This window comes from Dendropsophus ebraccatus, chromosome 10, assembly GCF_027789765.1.
Source record: "Dendropsophus ebraccatus isolate aDenEbr1 chromosome 10, aDenEbr1.pat, whole genome shotgun sequence".
NCBI lineage: Eukaryota > Metazoa > Chordata > Amphibia > Anura > Hylidae > Dendropsophus > Dendropsophus ebraccatus.
This window is the reverse complement of record NC_091463.1, coordinates 46350207-46369546: the sequence shown is the minus strand read 5'-3', so window position 1 is coordinate 46369546 and position 19340 is coordinate 46350207. Positions and strand designations below refer to the sequence as shown.

General features: G+C 50.2%; 2 protein-coding genes across 3 annotated transcripts in view; one reads left to right on the top strand and one right to left on the bottom strand.

Annotated features, from left to right (window-relative positions):
• The first annotated feature begins 6794 nt into the window (after positions 1–6794).
• The window catches only part of ATP7A (ATPase copper transporting alpha), a 60731-nt gene continuing 48185 nt past the window's right edge, over positions 6795–19340 (top strand). For both annotated transcript variants that reach the window (XM_069986249.1, XM_069986248.1), the window contains exon 1: positions 6795–6922. The gene's annotated coding sequence lies outside the window, so the exon portion shown is untranslated. The remainder of the gene's footprint in view (positions 6923–19340) is intronic.
• On the bottom strand, positions 7469–18399 carry LOC138766407 (trichohyalin-like). Its single transcript, XM_069943989.1, has 4 exons — positions 18337–18399; positions 18083–18179; positions 11250–12823; positions 7469–7978 (listed from the first exon to the last, which is right to left on the bottom strand). Exons 1-4 carry the CDS (start codon positions 18397–18399, stop codon positions 7469–7471), a joined length of 2244 nt encoding a protein of 747 aa, XP_069800090.1.

Here is a 19340-nt window from a genome sequence, read left to right as displayed (position 1 = left end):
GGGGGTAGTAGTAGAGCAGTAGTAGGGGTAGTAGTAGAGCAGTATTGGGGGTAGTAGTAGAGCAGTAGTGGGGGTAGTAGTAGAGCAGTATTGGGGGTAGTAGTAGAGCAGTAGTGGGGGTAGTAGTAGAGCAGTATTGGGGTAGTAGAGCAGTATTAGGAGCAGTATTGGGGGTAGTAGTAGAGCAGTATTGGGGGTAGTAGTAGAGCAGTAGTGGGGGTAGTAGTAGAGCAGTATTGGGGTGGTAGTAGTAGAGCAGTATTGGGGGTAGTAGTAGAGCAGTATTGGGGGTAGTAGTAGAGCAGTAGTGGGGGTAGTAGTAGAGCAGTATTGGGGTAGTAGTAGAGCAGTATTGGGGTGGTAGTAGTAGAGCAGTATTGGAGGTAGTAGTAGAGCAGTATTGGGGGTAGTAGTAGAGCAGTAGTGGGGGTAGTAGTAGAGCAGTATTGGGGGTAGTAGTAGAGCAGTATTGGGGGTAGTAGTAGAGCAGTATTGGGGTGGTAGTAGTAGAGCAGTATTGGGGGTAGTAGTAGAGCAGTATTGGGGGTAGTAGTAGAGCAGTAGTGGGGGTAGTAGTAGAGCAGTATTGGGGTAGTAGTAGAGCAGTATTGGAGGTAGTAGTAGAGCAGTATTGGGGGTAGTAGTAGAGAAGTAGTGGGGGGTAGTAGTAGAGCAGTAGTGGGGGTAGTAGTAGAGCAGTATTGGGGGTAGTAGTAGAGCAGTATTGGGGTGGTAGTAGTAGAGCAGTATTGGGGTGGTAGTAGTAGAGCAGTAGTGGGGTGGTAGTAGTAGAGCAGTAGTGGGGGTAGTAGTAGAGCCGTATTGGGGTAGTAGTAGAGCAGTATTGGGGTGGTAGTAGTAGAGCAGTATTGGAGGTAGTAGTAGAGCAGTATTGGGGGTAGTAGTAGAGCAGTAGTGGGGGTAGTAGTAGAGCAGTATTGGGGGTAGTAGTAGAGCAGTATTGGGGGTAGTAGTAGAGCAGTATTGGGGGTAGTAGTAGAGCAGTAGTGGGGGTAGTAGTAGAGCAGTATTGGGGTAGTAGTAGAGCGGTATTGGGGTGGTAGTAGTAGAGCAGTATTGGAGGTAGTAGTAGAGCAGTATTGGGGGTAGTAGTAGAGCAGTAGTGGGGGTAGTAGTAGAGCAGTATTGGGGGTAGTAGTAGAGCAGTATTGGGGTGGTAGTAGTAGAGCAGTATTGGAGGTAGTAGTAGAGCAGTATTGGGGGTAGTAGTAGAGCAGTAGTGGGGGTAGTAGTAGAGCAGTAGTGGGGGTAGTAGTAGAGCAGTATTGGGGGTAGTAGTAGAGCAGTATTGGGGTGGTAGTAGTAGAGCAGTATTGGGGGTAGTAGTAGAGCAGTATTGGGGGTAGTAGTAGAGCAGTAGTGGGGGTAGTAGTAGAGCAGTATTGGGGTAGTAGTAGAGCAGTATTGGAGGTAGTAGTAGAGCAGTATTGGGGGTAGTAGTAGAGAAGTAGTGGGGGTAGTAGTAGAGCAGTAGTGGGGGTAGTAGTAGAGCAGTATTGGGGGTAGTAGTAGAGCAGTATTGGGGTGGTAGTAGTAGAGCAGTATTGGGGTGGTAGTAGTAGAGCAGTAGTGGGGTGGTAGTAGTAGAGCAGTAGTGGGGGTAGTAGTAGAGCCGTATTGGGGTAGTAGTAGAGCAGTATTGGGGTGGTAGTAGTAGAGCAGTATTGGAGGTAGTAGTAGAGCAGTATTGGGGGTAGTAGTAGAGCAGTAGTGGGGGTAGTAGTAGAGCAGTATTGGGGGTAGTAGTAGAGCAGTATTGGGGGTAGTAGTAGAGCAGTATTGGGGGTAGTAGTAGAGCAGTAGTGGGGGTAGTAGTAGAGCAGTATTGGGGTAGTAGTAGAGCGGTATTGGGGTGGTAGTAGTAGAGCAGTATTGGAGGTAGTAGTAGAGCAGTATTGGGGGTAGTAGTAGAGCAGTAGTGGGGGTAGTAGTAGAGCAGTATTGGGGGTAGTAGTAGAGCAGTATTGGGGTGGTAGTAGTAGAGCAGTATTGGAGGTAGTAGTAGAGCAGTATTGGGGGTAGTAGTAGAGCAGTAGTGGGGGTAGTAGTAGAGCAGTATTGGGGGTAGTAGTAGAGCAGTATTGGGGTGGTAGTAGTAGAGCAGTATTGGGGGTAGTAGTAGAGCAGTATTGGGGTGGTAGTAGTAGAGCAGTATTGGAGGTAGTAGTAGAGCAGTATTGGGGGTAGTAGTAGAGCAGTAGTGGGGGTAGTAGTAGAGCAGTAGTGGGGGTAGTAGTAGAGCAGTATTGGGGGTAGTAGTAGAGCAGTAGTGGGGGTAGTAGTAGAGCAGTATTGGGGGTAGTAGTAGAGCAGTATTGGGGTGGTAGTAGTAGAGCAGTATTGGGGGTAGTAGTAGAGCAGTATTGGGGTGGTAGTAGTAGAGCAGTAGTGGGGGTAGTAGTAGAGCCGTATTGGGGGTAGTAGTAGAGCAGTATTAGGAGCAGTATTGGGGGTAGTAGTAGAGGAGTATGGGGGTAGTAGTAAAGCAGTATTGGGGGTAGTAGTAGAGCAGGTCGAAGGGCTTGTTTTTTTTGCAGGTGATGTATTATACAGAGGTGATGATACGGGTTCCCTATTGTGATCCTCGCACCTCTCTTCTCTGTCCTGTAGCCTCCGCACAGAGTGGAAGACATAGCATCTGTAGTCCCACACCCCCTCACACAGAAGCTGGAGCTCTGCTGGCTGTGTCCTATGTCCGGGCTGTCAGTCACAGCTGCACTCACCCGCCATAGGACGCGTCATGGTCACGCTCGTCCTCTTCCAAGTGACCTGCGACCCCTCAGCCTGTCCTCGTTTTCCCCTCATTACGGGGCGGTGGGTGGTTGTTATGGGGGCGGGCGGCTGCGGTCCCGCTCTGACCTGCAGGAGGAGCAGCTTGCCCGGAGCGCCACTGCTCCCCCTGCAGGTCGGAGGGCATATCACCGAATCCTTCAGTCCCTGCAGCCTCCTCCGGGGAACTCCATGTGCAGCCAGGAGGGAGAGAGTGTATATGTCCTGCTATGGGGGCGGGTGGACGCTGCTGGCTGCTCTCCCTCCTCAGGCTGTTTCATTAGCTGGAGGATGCGAGCAGCGCGCCTCCCTCCCAGCCGTCCTGAAACAAAGCCCTACCAGCCCTACCTGAAACAAACTTTCAGCAGAGGTGGTTGGTAAATCTACAATAACAGAATTTAAACAGGCCTGGGATAAACATACAATCTTTGCAAAGATAATAAGAAAGAAAATACTAAAAGGGCAGACTAGATTGACCCAGTGGTCTTTTTCTGCCGACAATCTTTTATGTTTATGTTTCTATGTTTCTAGTTCCTGGTGTTCAAACAATTCGGTATTCGAACAATATTTCCCCTTGAAATTTTGCTGGTTACTCGGTATCAAAAAAAAATCAGGGAGATAATGGTCAGCTGAACTATTGTTCAGTAGACAGATATTGAGGATTTTGGAAACACCAAGGTTAGAGGAGCGGAGGTTCACATCATTATGACGGCAATCCCTGCCTCTTTATAGGGTGTTCCCCATAACTGAGAGAATCAGGAGCATGCAACAAGTTTAAACAGCCGCCCGCTCCTGCCTTTCTTACTCTGCTGCAGGGAACACAGAGCTGGGATTTCCATTGCTGCCGCCCCCCCCCCCCAACCGCTTACCTAGCAGACGGGGTGGCTGGGGTCATCCCCGCAGCTTCAGGAGTCGGAAGAGGCAGCGGGGAGAAGCAAGAGCCGGCAGCTGTGGTGCAGAGGGCCGCTGACCCTGGAGCATCGGCGCTAGCAGCCTAGAGAAGGGTGCGGGAGCTGCTGAAGGTCGGGTGGGGGAATCGGAACCACCGGGAGAACAGGGAACCAGCAGCTGCTAGGTGAGCAGTGTGTGTGTGTGTGGGGGGATTATAATGTTTATGTACCTGATCATTTGTTTATGTCTACACTGCATATATATTATTTCCCCTATTTGTTAGTACAGTGGTACCTCGGTACTCGAACTGCTCGGTTCTCAAACTACCTTCTGGAACCAATTAAAGGGGTGACAGGCTCCCGACCCCCTGCTACAGCCCCCTATACTCACCTGATCCTGCCGGGTCCCGCTTCTGGATCCGGTCGGGTCGTGGAGATCTCAGCCGCTGCAGCCCGGCGCGCGCGTTGAGAGATGAGTCCAACGCTCATAGAGAATGACGGAGCGCTGGACTCTCCGTCATTCTCTATGAGCGTTGGACTCATCTCTCAGCATGCACGCCGGGCTGCAGCGGCTGAGATCTCTGTGACCCGACCGGATCCAGGTGAATATAGGACGCTGTAGCGGGGGGTCGGAAGCCTGTCACCCCGGCACGGGGGTTGACAGGTTCCCTTTAAGTTTGAGAACTGAGGTACCACTGTACTGTGTCACCCTAGCACTTGCTGAAAATTTTCAGTGCCAAAATCTGGCTGCAAACTTCTTATGCACTTTAAGCGAACTAATAGTTGGTCTAAACTAACAGTAGACAGTCTTCCCTCCCTATTGGCGCGCAGTATGGGGATTATTGACAGGCAGAGACGCGTTATTGGCCTCTCTGCCTGTCAATCATGCCCGCACAGCGCGCTGAAAGGCAGAGAGCCGTGACTAGTCACAGGCAGCTCCCAACCCAGATGACTAATTGCCACATCTCTCCCTACATCGCGCGGCAGAAAAAAAACTTATTTTTCTGCTTACTAAAGCTACTGCTGCAGTGACAGCCAGTACGTTCCGCGAGCTGCACAATAGCTCGGTAGGATGCTGAAGGTAACCATATCAGCACAATCATGCTGACTGGTTCCCTTTAAAAGCTGTGCACAATGTAATCACTTTCCAGCTGTATCTCACCAGCGACTAGACCAGTCAGACTGACGTATAAAGTCTATGGCACCATATCCCCAGAATAGCCACCATTTGATAACTGGATGCAGCAGGGATTACAGGACTTGACAGGAGCATGGACACTAGGGACATGGGTAAGACATTGGGTCGTCATCAGCAGGACTGGAAGATGGTTACTAGTAGGAGAACTGAAACATGGTTACTAGTAGAACTGGAACATGGTCACCAGCAGCAGGACTGGAACATGGTCACCAGCAGCAGGACTGGAACATGGTCACCAGCAGCAGGACTGGAACATGGTCACCAGCAGCAGGACTGGAACATGGTCACCAGCAGCAGGACTGGAACATGGTCACCAGCAGCAGGACTGGAACATGGTTAATAGAAGGAGAACTTTAACCTGGTTGTCAGCAGTAGGACTGAAATGTGGAAACATGAGCACAGGGCTGGCAGGCATCTACACATGGTTTGCAGATGTGAACAAAGAACTGTAAAACAACAATTACCAGACAAGGGCAATAAACATGGACATAAGACTGGCAGGAGTAGACACAGCACTGTAGAACATGAATTACTAAGTGTGGTACCCAGAAGGGCTAGGTAGGGTCAAATAGCACCCTAAGTCAGAAGGAGATGACAACTTGCAAACAGACAACAACATTTGGATAGAACCAGAATACACGCCAGTAATTTTATATAGGTAACTGTTATAGGCTATTATGTACAGCTGCATAGCATCCGGAGAACACAGACATGTAAGGTTAACTGTTGCCTTGGAGTGTCAGTGTGGCTGGATCAAAGCAGAAGAAATATAATTTTATTTTGTGCCAGACGTTACAGAGCTTGACAGCCCAATCTCTGATTTTGCATGATCTCCCCCTTCATGGCTGTTCTGTTACATTTGTGCCATAGTTTTTGCAAAAGTCTTATTTGTTAGTTTGTACTACACACAGAAAGTGAGCTCTATAGTCTGCAATATTAAAGAAACCTTTTTCCTCCCTGGTGATCACCTCCAGATCTCTATCTCATCTCATAGCTATGGCCATGCTTGCACGTGAGGTTTTATTGTCTCCAGTCAGAAGAGTGATTGACAGGGCGGGGAGCCAATGGCTCCCCATCCTATCAAACTGTGCTACATTTAACTGCATGCGCTCCTGATAAGGTGCACATACAGTTATAACCATCTGGATTTCCTGATAAGAAATCCTGATAGATTTTCTTTGTGTGAAGCGGGCCTGACAGTGCTGCTCCCACTTGTTCTTCTGGTTGGTGGTGGTCCCGGATCTCAGCCTTTTTCTAGTGACCGATACAATGTCTCCCCGCCATATGTAAGCTGACCATATTATACACAATGGGGGGATTTACTATTTGCATGTGGCCTAATTTGCCCCGGTGCTCTTAAGTTTGGCACAGCAGGTACATGCCAATACTGGGCACTACCCAGGAGACAAGGGCACGTCCTGAGACTCCAGAAAAGCAGACATGGCGGGGCGGATCACCAGTAACTTACTAATGGAGAATGATACATGGAAGCTCAGGCAGAAGTCCTGACTGCATCTGCACATAGGTAGATATGGAGGGATGAGCTGCAACCCCTGTATGGGACAGCTGTGTATCAGTGAGATTCATCCATAACTGTGTTCCCCAGGCTGTAGACCTCTAGCTGTTGCAGTACTACAACTCCCAGCATGCCTGAGAGTCGAGCTGTAGTTCTATAACAGCAGAAGGCTCGGGGACACCGACCTGCACAGCAGGGGGAACCCTGCTACTAGCAGCACAACGTGTATAGCACATGACCAGCAGCACAACGTGTATAGCACATGACCATTAGGGCTGCTACACCACAAGTCACAAGAACATTCCATCGTCATGTGGCGAGGACTTTAGCCCCGCCTTATTTTCACGTTGCCAGGGAGACAGGAAGCTCGGTCATGTGACTGCTTTTCTCGCGAGATCTCACCTATCCCGGATCTGAGTATCTCCCTGGCACAAAGTGACAGCGCGGCTGTGGGATGTGAATGTGAGTGAGAAGTAGCAGGAGGAGATGGGCACGGTGCCCCCGGAGCTGCTGTGTGCTCTGAGCCCGGTAGGTAACCTCTGGGTACTGCTGCTTCTGTCTGGGGTCATCCATCAGGGGCCCCTTCCTATGCTGTTCCTCTGGGAGACATGGCACTGATCTGTTCTCTTGCAGTGTAGTGGGTACTATCTGCCCATGCCAGGGCACCATGCTTTCCTTATCCATGTATCCGCTGTATGTACTGCCAGTTCCCTATTACTGTCTATGGAGAGTTCAGCCATGTATAGTAATGACTCATGTTATCCTATCATCACCAATTATGTCCATGTGTCTGTCACCTCAGTCATCTGTCCATGTTACTGGAGAGCACCGGTCCTATTGGTATCTGCAGTGACTGTGTCAGTGATAAGTGTGTGCGGCCCCGCCGATCACCGGGGTCCTATGTGTATGGAGCAGAGGTTAGCCACACACTGTCACTCTATGGGACCGATGGAGTTACTGAGCTGTAGTGACAACCGATCGCCCATAATTTGCCAGTCATGCCGTACACGCCTGGTTTCTGCTGCCAAGTATCACTCTGTGGCAGTAGTCTGATGACCGTATGTAATGGTACATTCACTCCTGGCAGCCGGCCTTCCTCTTCTGTAGCCGGCGTCCTTCCTCTTCTGTAGCCGGCGTCCTTTCTCTTCTGTAGCCGGCGTCCTTCCTCTTCTGTAGCCGGCGTCCTTCCTCTTCTGTAGCCGGCGTCCTTTCTCTTCTGTAGCCGGCGTCCTTCCTCTTCTGTAGCCGGCGTCCCTCCTCTTCTGTAGCCGGCGTCCCTCCTCTTCTGTAGCCGGCGTCCCTCCTCTTCTGTAGCCGGCGTCCCTCCTCTTCTGTAGCCGGCGTCCCTCCTCTTCTGTAGCCGGCGTCCCTCCTCTTCTGTAGCCGGCGTCCCTCCTCTTCTGTAGCCGGCGCCCTTCCTCTTCTGTAGCCGGCGTCCTTCCTCTTCTGTAGCCGGCGTCCTTCCTCTTCTGTAGCCGGCGTCCTTCCTCTTCTGTAGCCGGCGTCCTTCCTCTTCTGTAGCCGGCGTCCTTCCTCTTCTGTAGCCGGCGTCCTTCCTCTTCTGTAGCCGGCGTCCTTTCTCTTCTGTAGCCGGCGTCCTTTCTCTTCTGTAGCCGGCGTCCTTCCTCTTCTGTAGCCGGCTGTTACGGCCGCGGCGGCGTCCCGCGTTCGGGGCCGCCGCCGCGACCGCTACCTGCCCTATGCAGCAGCCGGTGTCCATAGTCGGGGACCCGGCGCTGCTGTCACCTCGGCCCCGGGGGGCGCCTCACCTCTCCACGCTCCTGTCTCCCGCTGTGCCGGCCGGCGCGCGCGTCCCCGCCTCCTCGGGCGCGCGCGCGCCGGCTGTCTCAGATTTAAAGGGGCAGTGCGCTCCTAATTGGTAGTTGCACCCAATCACTCCCCTATAAATCCCAGCATGCCCTGTCCTTAGTGTTGGAGCCTCTACATGCTTCCCATAGCGTTTGGCCCAGCTCCCTGTTGTTCCTGTGTCCTGTCCGTTACCTGGTCCCAAGTCCCTGTTCCTGAGTCCTGTCCGTTACCTGGTCCCAAGTCCCTGTTCCTGGTTCCTGTTTCCCTGTCACTCCACCTGTTCCCGTGTCCAGCCTGTCACGTGCGCTCTCACCTGCAGACCATTGCCTGTGCCATCTCCTGCCACGCCTCGCCTGCCGACACCAGCAACCAAGCCAGGGGTAGCGACCTGGGGGTCGCCTGCCGCAGCAAGTCCATCCCGCCTTGCGGCGGGCTCTGGTGAAAACCAGCGGCCCCTTAGACTCCGCTCCCTGGTGAGGTTTGTGACATCGCTGGTGCCGGTCCAGTGGATCCACTACTCCAGGCGTTACAGTAGGCTCCAACCATGGATCCCGGCGAGGTGCCAGATCTCCGTGACGTCGCCAGAGTGGTCGCGCAACAGGCTCAACAAATCCAGAAACAGTCACAGCAGATCCAGCAACTCACTGCCGCCTTACAGCAGCAGACTACTGCCCAGCGCACACCATCTCCTGACGCTGCTTCTTCACTCCGACTGGCTCTCCCAAGCAAGTACTCTGGGGACTCTAAGTTGTGCAGAGGATTCCTGACTCAGTGCACCATGCACATTGAACTTTTGAGTAGTCAGTTTTCCACCGAGCGCTCTAAAGTGGCTTTCATCATCAGCCTATTAGAGGGTAGAGCCCTGGCCTGGGCCACGCCACTGTGGGACCGTGATGATCCTGTTGCTGCCAATCTCCGGGCCTTCCTATTCGAGTTTCGCTCCGTCTTTGAGGAACCTGCCCGTGCTTCTTCGGCCGAGACTGCTCTCCTCAACCTCTCTCAAGGCAGCTCCTCTGTCGGTGACTACGCCATCCAGTTCCGCACCCTGGCAGCTGAATTGGACTGGAACGAGGCCGCCCTGTTGGCCACCTTCAAGAAGGGCCTGTCTAGTCGAGTGAGAGACGTGCTCGCTGCCCGAGACCTGCCAACCTCCCTGAACGAACTCATTCTACTGGCCACCCGAGTTGATACTCGTTTTTCGGAGAGGGAGGAGGAGGTTCGGCATGAACATTTACTAACCCATTCCCGTCGCCACCCCCAGCTGGCGCCGGTTTTCCAGAATCCTGACCTTTCGATGTCCCAGCCCTCTCCTGAGATTCCTATGCAGGTGGAACGGGCTCACCTGACGCCTGATGAAAGAATCCGGCGCCTGGAGCAGAATCTCTGTCTCTATTGCGGTGGTTCCGATCACTTCCGGCTGGGATGTTCCCTACGTCCCCAAACATCCGGAGGACGCTCGCACCTAGGTCCGGTGGGACAGGTGTCCCTAGGTGCGAATGCCACCATTCCAAGTCTGTCTATGCCTGTTTCCATCCGGACTCCCTCAGGACAAAATCATCAGACTACTGCCTTCCTCGATTCTGGCTCAGCAGGCAGTTTTATTGCGGCAACATTGGTCCAAAGATGGCGGCTACCCGTGACCCGACTAGCCAGGCCCCTGACTATCTCCTCGGTCACGGGCGAAATTCTTACCGACCGTGTGTACTACCAGACCGCATCTTTAGTCCTCCAGGTGGGTCCTTCACATCAAGAAGAGATATCCTTCTACGTTCTGCCCCATTCTTCCCCCGCGGTCCTCCTGGGACTCCCGTGGCTACAAGAACATGCCCCTCAGCTGGACTGGAGAACCGGGGAGATTCTCAGTTGGGGTCAGGACTGTTCCCACCAGTGTCTCAAGTCACCTCAGACCAAGTGTATTTTGTCATTTCCTGTCCCGGCCAAGCCTCTATCCGGCCTACCGGCAGAAGACCAAGACTCGGCGGATGCCTTCTCTGCCGAGGTGTACCCTCTCCCCGTACCCAAGACTAAGGTCGTGTCCTCTCACCACCGGAAGAACTTACAGAAGGTCCCTTGCCACGTTATACCGCCTGATCGCCTAGTACCAGTCGTCACCTCCACTCTTCAGAGAGTACCCCCCGGAAAGACTCATGTTCACCCTGCGCTTCGAAGAGGTATTTTGAACTGGGGACATTCCTCGTTGGAGGCCGGGCACCCGGGAGTCCGTAAGACCGGCCAACGGATCTCTCGCCACTACTGGTGGCCCAGCCTATCCCAAGATGTCAAAGACTTTGTGGCTTCCTGTGCCATTTGCAGGCAAGAAAGAGGGGGAGGCCAAAGGGGGGGGGTACTGTTACGGCCGCGGCGGCGTCCCGCGTTCCGGGCCGCCGCCGCGACCGCTACCTGCCCTATGCAGCAGCCGGTGTCCATAGTCGGGGACCCGGCGCTGCTGTCACCTCGGCCCCGGGGGGCGCCTCACCTCTCCACGCTCCTGTCTCCCGCTGTGCCGGCCGGCGCGCGCGTCCCCGCCTCCTAGGGCGCGCGCGCGCCGGCTGTCTCAGATTTAAAGGGGCAGTGCGCTCCTAATTGGTAGTTGCACCCAATCACTCCCCTATAAATCCCAGCATGCCCTGTCCTTAGTGTTGGAGCCTCTACATGCTTCCCATAGCGTTTGGCCCAGCTCCCTGTTGTTCCTGTGTCCTGTCCGTTACCTGGTCCCAAGTCCCTGTTCCTGAGTCCTGTCCGTTACCTGGTCCCAAGTCCCTGTTCCTGGTTCCTGTTTCCCTGTCACTCCACCTGTTCCCGTGTCCAGCCTGTCACGTGCGCTCTCACCTGCAGACCATTGCCTGTGCCATCTCCTGCCACGCCTCGCCTGCCGACACCAGCAACCAAGCCAGGGGTAGCGACCTGGGGGTCGCCTGCCGCAGCAAGTCCATCCCGCCTTGCGGCGGGCTCTGGTGAAAACCAGCGGCCCCTTAGACTCCGCTCCCTGGTGAGGTTTGTGACATCGCTGGTGCCGGTCCAGTGGATCCACTACTCCAGGCGTTACACCGGCGTCCCTCCTCTTCTGTAGCTCTGTAGCCGGCGTCCTTCCTCTTCTGTAGCCGGCATCCTTGCTCTTCTGTAGCCGGCGTCCCTCCTCTTCTGTAGCTCTGTAGCCGGCGTCCTTCCTCTTCTGTAGCCGGCATCCTTGCTCTTCTGTAGCCGGCGTCCTTCCTCTTCTGTAGCCGGCGTCCTTCCTCTTCTGTAGCCGGCATCCTTGCTCTTCTGTAGCCGGCGTCCTTCCTCTTCTGTAGCCGGCGTCCTTTCTCTTCTGTAGCCGGCGTCCTTCCCTGTAGCTGGCGTCCTTCCTCTTCTGTAGCCGGCGTCCTTTCTCTTCTGTAGCCGGCGTCCTTCCTCTTCTGTAGCCGGCGTCCTTCCTCTTCTGTAGCCGGCGTCCTTTCTCTTCTGTAGCCGGCGTCCTTCCCTGTAGCTGGCGTCCTTCCTCTTCTGTAGCCGGCGTCCTTTCTCTTCTGTAGCCGGCGTCCTTTCTCTTCTGTAGCCGGCGTCCTTTCTCTTCTGTAGCCGGCGTCCTTTCTCTTCTGTAGCCGGCGTCCTTCCTCTTCTGTAGCCGGCGTCCTTCCTCTTCTGTAGCCGGCGTCCTTTCTCTTCTGTAGCCGGCGTCCTTCCCTGTAGCTGGCGTCCTTCCTCTTCTGTAGCCGGCGTCCTTTCTCTTCTGTAGCCGGCGTCCTTTCTCTTCTGTAGCCGGCGTCCTTTCTCTTCTGTAGCCGGCGTCCTTTCTCTTCTGTAGCCGGCGTCCTTCCTCTTCTGTAGCCGGCGTCCTTTCTCTTCTGTAGCCGGCGTCCTTCCCTGTAGCCGGCGTCCTTCCTCTTCTGTAGCCGGCGTCCTTTCTCTTCTGTAGCCGGCGTCCTTTCTCTTCTGTAGCCGGCGTCCTTTCTCTTCTGTAGCCGGCGTCCTTTCTCTTCTGTAGCCGGCGTCCTTCCTCTTCTGTAGCCGGCGTCCTTCCTCTTCTGTAGCCGGCGTCCTTCCTCTTCTGTAGCCGGCGTCCTTTCTCTTCTGTAGCCGGCGTCCTTACTCTTCTGTAGCCGGCGTCCTTACTCTTCTGTAGCCGGCGTCCTTCCTCTTCTGTAGCCGGCGTCCTTTCTCTTCTGTAGCCGGCGTCCTTTCTCTTCTGTAGCCGGCGTCCTTCCTCTTCTGTAGCCGGCGTCCTTTCTCTTCTGTAGCCGGCGTCCTTTCTCTTCTGTAGCCGGCGTCCTTCCTCTTCTGTAGCCGGCGTCCTTCCTCTTCTGTAGCCGGCGTCCTTCCTCTTCTGTAGCCGGCGTCCTTCCTCTTCTGTAGCCGGCGTCCTTTCTCTTCTGTAGCCGGCGTCCTTTCTCTTCTGTAGCCGGCGTCCTTCCTCTTCTGTAGCCGGCGTCCTTCCTCTTCTGTAGCCGGCGTCCTTTCTCTTCTGTAGCCGGCGTCCTTCCCTGTAGCTGGCGTCCTTCCTCTTCTGTAGCCGGCGTCCTTTCTCTTCTGTAGCCGGCGTCCTTTCTCTTCTGTAGCCGGCGTCCTTTCTCTTCTGTAGCCGGCGTCCTTCCCTGTAGCTGGCGTCCTTCCTCTTCTGTAGCCGGCGTCCTTCCTCTTCTGTATGCCAGCCTCAGCTGACAGGCCCCGCTGCCATTGTACACACTGTGGAGCTTTGGGCCAAGTGGACAATGAGCAGTGTGACTTTTCCTTCCGGCTGGGTTCACACATTGTAAGTCAGTGTTTTAAGAGTCCTATTAGATGTAGCGATTTTTAACTATTAACGATGAACCATCCTAAACGTTAACCTGAAATTGTTCACCATATTACACTCGTTACAATCGTTACTACGATCGTTTACTCCATCTGATTCCGGCAAAAGAATGAACAATGTGGAATTACACTGAACAGCAAACAACAATAATGTTAGGGTCAGACCTAAATCAATTAATTGTCAACGACACATGAACAATTTTTCAAGTGTTCAATTACACAAGAAGATTATCGCTTAAATATGAACGATGTAGCGGTTTTCTACACAATAACCGTCCAGTGTAATAGGTCCTTAAGTCTCTCCACTGCTCACTTTGACCTCCGTCTCAGTACACAAGTCCAGCTCTGTTATAAAGCGATGGGGATCTATGGATTGCAAGGATGTGGGGAGAGAAGTGCTCAGCTGCATGCTTCTCCCAACTATATCTAGAGCTCAGTGGGAGACACTTACATCCTGGCAGATGAGAACTTTCGACATGTCTCTGCAGCGTGTCAAAAGTTTTTCTTATTGACATGGACTCTAATATGTCTAACATCAGCTTCTACCTATTATCTGAAATGGGACTTTCTGCTCATGATTAAAGACAAGCGAATAAAGTCTGTTCCTAGGTGTTCTGCTTGAAAAGATGCATTGCGGACATGTTTACAGGATCTTCACACTCTGTGTATTTGCATTTGTCAGTCACAGAGGCTTGAGGTGTTTTATGCACCCCCATGCGTCCTCCCTCACCTATGTGATGTCCTAGTGGATTGCTTTGTAATAAGAACCCCAATAAAGATTGAAGAGAAGCCGGGTGAGTGCCGCTATTTCACTTTCTTCATGCCGTATTGATTTATGGACTGTTTGCTGTGAGCAGAGCACCGCCTATATCTTCATTATACAACTCCAACCTCCCACGAGGTCAGTCTAGTGTGCCGAAAACGCAGTACGTGTCAGTATTAGTGCCGGTCCGTGTTTTTCTCCTCTCCTTGGATTTATTGTTGAGGCTTGAGGTGTGTCTTGTTATGTGCGTCCTGCATTCCTAATCTCTACTTCCAAGGAGAATGATGATGGCTGGGGCCCAGCCCTGGAGTGGGAATCAGAAATTATTAGATATACGTGAAAACATACAGTGCAGGCTCTCTTTACATCTCGCTTATCTTGTTGTTGGAGGTATAAGTGGTCAACCTGTCAGAGAGATATTCTATTGTATGCTGGGGCATATTGGCAGTGAGCCTATTGAATATAATGGACTGAATGTAATCAATTAGTAATTATATGCTAGAGTAACTTTATGTAAGTCCGCAATGGCAAAGCTACACTAAATCATGTGGTTTATGCAGATTTCGTCTACATGTGCAGCTGTAAATCCAGGTGCAGATGTGCAAATAAAAAAAATTATATATTTTAAATTCATAGTTAAAGATTATTGTGTGCAAGTTTTTACTTCTTTATTGAAGTTTTTGGAACCCTCAGTGGGACCTCAATATAAATACATGTGCTGCTGATATAAAATCTTCTCCTGGTTTGGACACATGACTCATGAACAACCTCCCACACTTATCGACCTACTACTTTAGCACATTACAGAGAAGCGTTCAGCCCTGTTATTTGGTCCTCCTCTAGGCCTAGATTGGGCAGATTACTTCTTACTAAATCAAAGCTTCTGGGTGGAGTCAGTCTTCCTGAACTTCATAAGCGGCCATCCTGACAATTTGGTTAGCTTGGGTACACAGTAGCCTGAGCAAACTGTGGGTTCTGTTTATAAGCTTCTGCCTTCTGACCACTTGATGTGTTAGTAGCTCCCTAGGCTGGGTGTGGGCCTCTTCTAGGATAAATTCTCTCTCTTCATTGGCTGACTTGGAGAGATGGTTTCTCTCTGAAGCATTTTGGCCTCAAGCACTCTCTCCACTGTGTAGCCATGGTGGCAGAGCACCTTATCCATCACTCCCAGTGTGGTGAAGACGTCCTGAAGTTGTGTACTCTATCACATGGCATTTGTTGCTTTGTTTTCATGTATTTGTATTTTCTGGAAAAACCTTGTATAAAACCAGATAATTTATTTGAAGGGGATGTTAACTTGTAATATTAAAGCCCCTCATTATCCCAGACCACCAGAGAAGTGATTCATGAGTATGAATAGCTCTTTATTCTCCATAGTCAGGTGAATCCTATGGTCCCTCTGTATCTGTTCCTCCATCTACAGAAGACGCCCTCTGCCTGTAAACCTGATTTGTCTTTGTACATGTAAACTCTTATTTCTCATCTCTCTGACATGTCTCACCTCCATCCCTCCACACCCTTTCAGGTTATGGGATTTATATATATTCTCTCCACACCCACTATGGCTGTCTGACAGGATTAGGATTTGACATAGGCCTGTTCCTATTTTGTGTGGCTTCCTCAGCGCTGTTGACCCATATGTTTCTAGACTTATTCTATCATCAGATAGTTGTCTGGTTTGTGTTGCACACTTTCTTATTACGGCTTCATCAGTTTCAATAATTTACTAGCAGAGCTTGTGCAATTTTGAGTTCAACAGGGAAGACATGTTTTATTGGGTCCCATGAATCAGCCTTTGTTGTCAGCAGACTTTATGGTTCACGTACATGGTATGGCTGGTGGCTGGTATCATTATTTCATTGCCCCTCTTTAGTAAATATTTGACAAGCTGTTCTCTTATAATGGTAGCATCCTCAAACATGTTAAAACTGTCTCTTTTATGGTTATTTTTAGTAAAGAATATGGAGAACAAGGAGTTGGGATGATGGATGATCAGACAAAGTACATAGTCAATTAGTAACAAACACAACTAGCTTTTACAAAGTATTCTGCTGACTGCTTCAAAATGTACGTCAGATTTTCCTTGCATAGGTCATAAGTACATATAAATATATGAATAGATATATATATTAAGGGGGTTCTTTAATTGAAAACAAAAGACACCCAGCTCTGTGTGTGTGTAAAGAAAAACAAAGGACACTATTCTTGCTTTGTCCAGTCCAGCAGTATCCACACCAATACCTACTACAGATCAGCCGGGTGTTATCTTGGGGAGAGGAGGGCGGTGAAGCTGCAGTTTCTTCTTGCTGTGGAGATAAAGGGGGAGCAGATGTAGGTAGGTGGTTTCCACTAGAGATGAGCGAACTTACAGTAACCTGAGCGCTTGGTATTTGAACCCCAGTGACTGGAGAAGATGGATGCAGCCCAAGGGCTGCCTGGAAAACATGGATACAGCCTATGGTGTGAACCTGAACTTACTGTAAGTTCAGTCATCTCTAATTTCCACTCCTACCCTGGAGGATTTATACTTCTACTCCATTTATATATAATTATGTTAAAGTATAAATATAGTTAATCTTTTTTTACACTGTGGCTATATTATTAATACCTTACATAAATGAAGGTTTTATTAGGCAAAAGAGGGGGGGGGGGGTGCCATGTATTAGTGATAAAATGGGAATAGCTCTGCTCCTCATTATACACAGGCAACTTATCATGAAAAGTCACCTGAAATGAAAGTTACACTTTAAAGGGGTAGTGCGGCATTTAACATTTATTCACTAAATAACACACATTACAAAATTATACAACTTTGTAATGTGTGTTATTTAAGTGAATGGCCCACTTCCCCATGTTCCCCCCACCCCGGAAGTGTGGTGCATTATACTTACTCAATTGCTGTCCAACCCGGCCGCCATCTTGGGTAGACAACATCATCTTCAGGAGGCCGGACGGACCGCTCCAGCCGTCCCTCACGCCGGCCCCCCTCTGCAGCGTCATCAGCTGCTCGGCCGCTGCTCAGTCCGGCCGGCCTCCCAGAGATGAAGTTGTCGACCCAAGATGGTGGCTAAGGTCGCCAGCAATTGAGTAAGTATACTGCACCACACTTTCGGGGTGGGGGAAACACTGGGAAGGGGGCCATTCACTTAAATAACACACATTACAAAGTTGTATAACTTTGTAATGTGTGTTATTCAGTAAATAATTGTTAAACGCCGCACTACCCCTTTAAGCTTCCCTGTGCACATTACTTAGTCACTTCACCCAGGAGGAAGCACTGCTGGAGGCATCCTGGTGCTACTGGCATACATTACCGCATTAGGAGCCAAAATGTACCATCCTTTTTCCATATAGAAGAGACATAGTGTCCTGTGCCTGTTCATATTATTTTTGTGTACAGGAATATTAGAATAAAGCATACCTCTCCTTTTAACAGTTTACGGTGCCATGTCCAAGGTTTTAATCGGCAGAGTTTGGGTGCTAAGACCCCCGCCAATTGCTGATACAAAGGGGAATAGTTAAGCTCTTCTGCCCCTTGTCACATGATTACTTTAAAGGTAATCTGTCAGCTCTAGATCAGGTTATGTTACCCATCTGTTGGCCAGTGTAACCTTTGGTGGAGCTGGCCATGAGTCCAGATTTTAAAAAAAAATTGTGTTTTTCTCCTGTCAAAGAGGAAGTGTCAGTGATGTGATGTGGGCTGATAGACTTCTTTGGCCCTCTTCCATTCCCTGTCCCTCCTTTTCCAAATCCTGTCTGCAAATCTCATTCCTGCGACATGAACACAGATAACCGTGCCCACTCTGTGCCCACTGCATGTGTGCTGCTGCTTGCAGAACCAAAAATCACAGTAAGGCTAAAAATTAAATGGGCTGTCAAGCCAGGACTCCCATGAAGTGCTATGCCCGGGGGTGAGTTATATCCCTGCTCCTGGCCCACAAGTTCGCTGGTTGCCAATGATTGGGAGTACAGTAAATATGTATTATTCCATTACTGATATTTACTTATGGAGGAAACAAGGAAGGACTGGTTTGTTCTGTTTAATGAGGAAGACCTGCAGGGAGGTTACCCTGTGTAGTCTCCCATCTCTGTGTATTGTCCATCTTCCTTGTTTTTCTAACTTTCTGCTGTAATTCAGTACCCATGTACCAGATGGGTCGTAGACAAGATATGGGCTAAATTCTTAGGTTCAGGACCTGGGGTATTTATTCTACGGTAAAATTCGGTGAATAAATGTCTTTCTTTGTGTAATGAAAGTTATATGGTTTTTGAATATACGTCTGTTTTACTTTCTTAAAACTTTCCTGATCTCTGCCGACAGCCAAGGAGCCTTCATTATTTACTTGTAATTGATGAGACTCTGTCCTGGTCTTGTGAGCACCAGGCGCTTGACTGAGTAGATCTATGATAACTTCTGTGTTTAGGCCTGCACCTGTACGTCTATCATATGACAAGGACAGATTAAAGGAACACGACATATGAACCAGCTTATAGGTACATGTAGCAGGATAGTTTGTGATTCCGGTGCTGCTGTTCTTACTTTGCTCCTCTGCACCATTTTTGAATAATATAATAAAAAGGGAATATGCAAATTAACCTTGGCGTGCTGAGGGTATTCCTCGGCACCATAGTACACCGTCCTGCCCACCAGCTCGTACATACTCCCACTTATGCATGTTCATATGTGGACATAGGGCTGTTACTGCACATGTGCGAGATCTGGAGAGAACAGAGAGACATCACTACTTGCGCATATATCGATATACAAAGGAAGGAGGACATATGAACCAATGGATTTATGTACATATTTTCTTTTTATGAAATTACTGAAAAATGGTGCTGAGCAGCATAACAAGAAGACCAGCACTGGAATCGCCACCTATGTATCCAGCTACAGCAACCTATGACCGCAAGCAAAGGTCTTTAAAACTGTATAGAATTAATGCAGAACATATATTAAATTGTGCAACATTTCATTCTACAAAGAGTCATAGTAATTTCCGAAACTAGAATACCACTATGTCTTACAGAATGAAGAATGATTTCTTGTTATATTTAAATCAGTGAATGCAGTGTATCCACATAGGTTGCATACCTGTGTCCACCTTTATCTATAGGGAGGATCCATGAAATCTATGTACTGTAGTACTGTATAAACTTCCATGTAATTACATGTATACAAATGTATATAGGAGCAGTATTTTTAGTGCCAAATAGAGGATAGGATAATAGGAAATACCAGGCCAGCCAATCACTGCCTGAGGCGGGGCAACACCGCAGCCAGTGGTTGGCTGCGGCAGTAATATCTTATGCATCCTGATGCAGAACAGGAGGCTCTAAACTGCATTGTTGGTTGGGATTGCGGCAGGTAAATACTAGTGAGTTTATACGACATGGAGAAAAAGGAGCTGTTGCACATCACACCTATGGCTGACACTAATGCCTCTCGGCTACATTTAAAAACCAATGCCAGGATGTTGGTATATAATTTGATCAAACCATATTGCCCCGTGTACCACATGCCGGTCTCCTGGTTCACATGAGTCCCTACACTAACTCACCACTGTGTCGGTCAGTGACCGCCAACCCTGCAAAGCGTGC

Excerpts from the sequence above, each read along its gene's own strand:
- LOC138766407 (XM_069943989.1), bottom strand. The coding sequence starts at position 18,399 with ATGTACGAGCTGGTGGGCAGGACGGTGTACTATGGTGCCGAGGAATAC. Across the intron at positions 12,824-18,082 it reads CAGAGTCTCATCAATTACAA|AAGAGGAAGGACGCCGGCTA; the intron begins GTAAATAATGAA and ends GCTGGCATACAG. Across the intron at positions 7,979-11,249 it reads AGAAGAGGAGGGACGCCGGT|AAGAGAAAGGACGCCGGCTA; the intron begins GTAACGCCTGGA and ends CGCCGGCTACAG.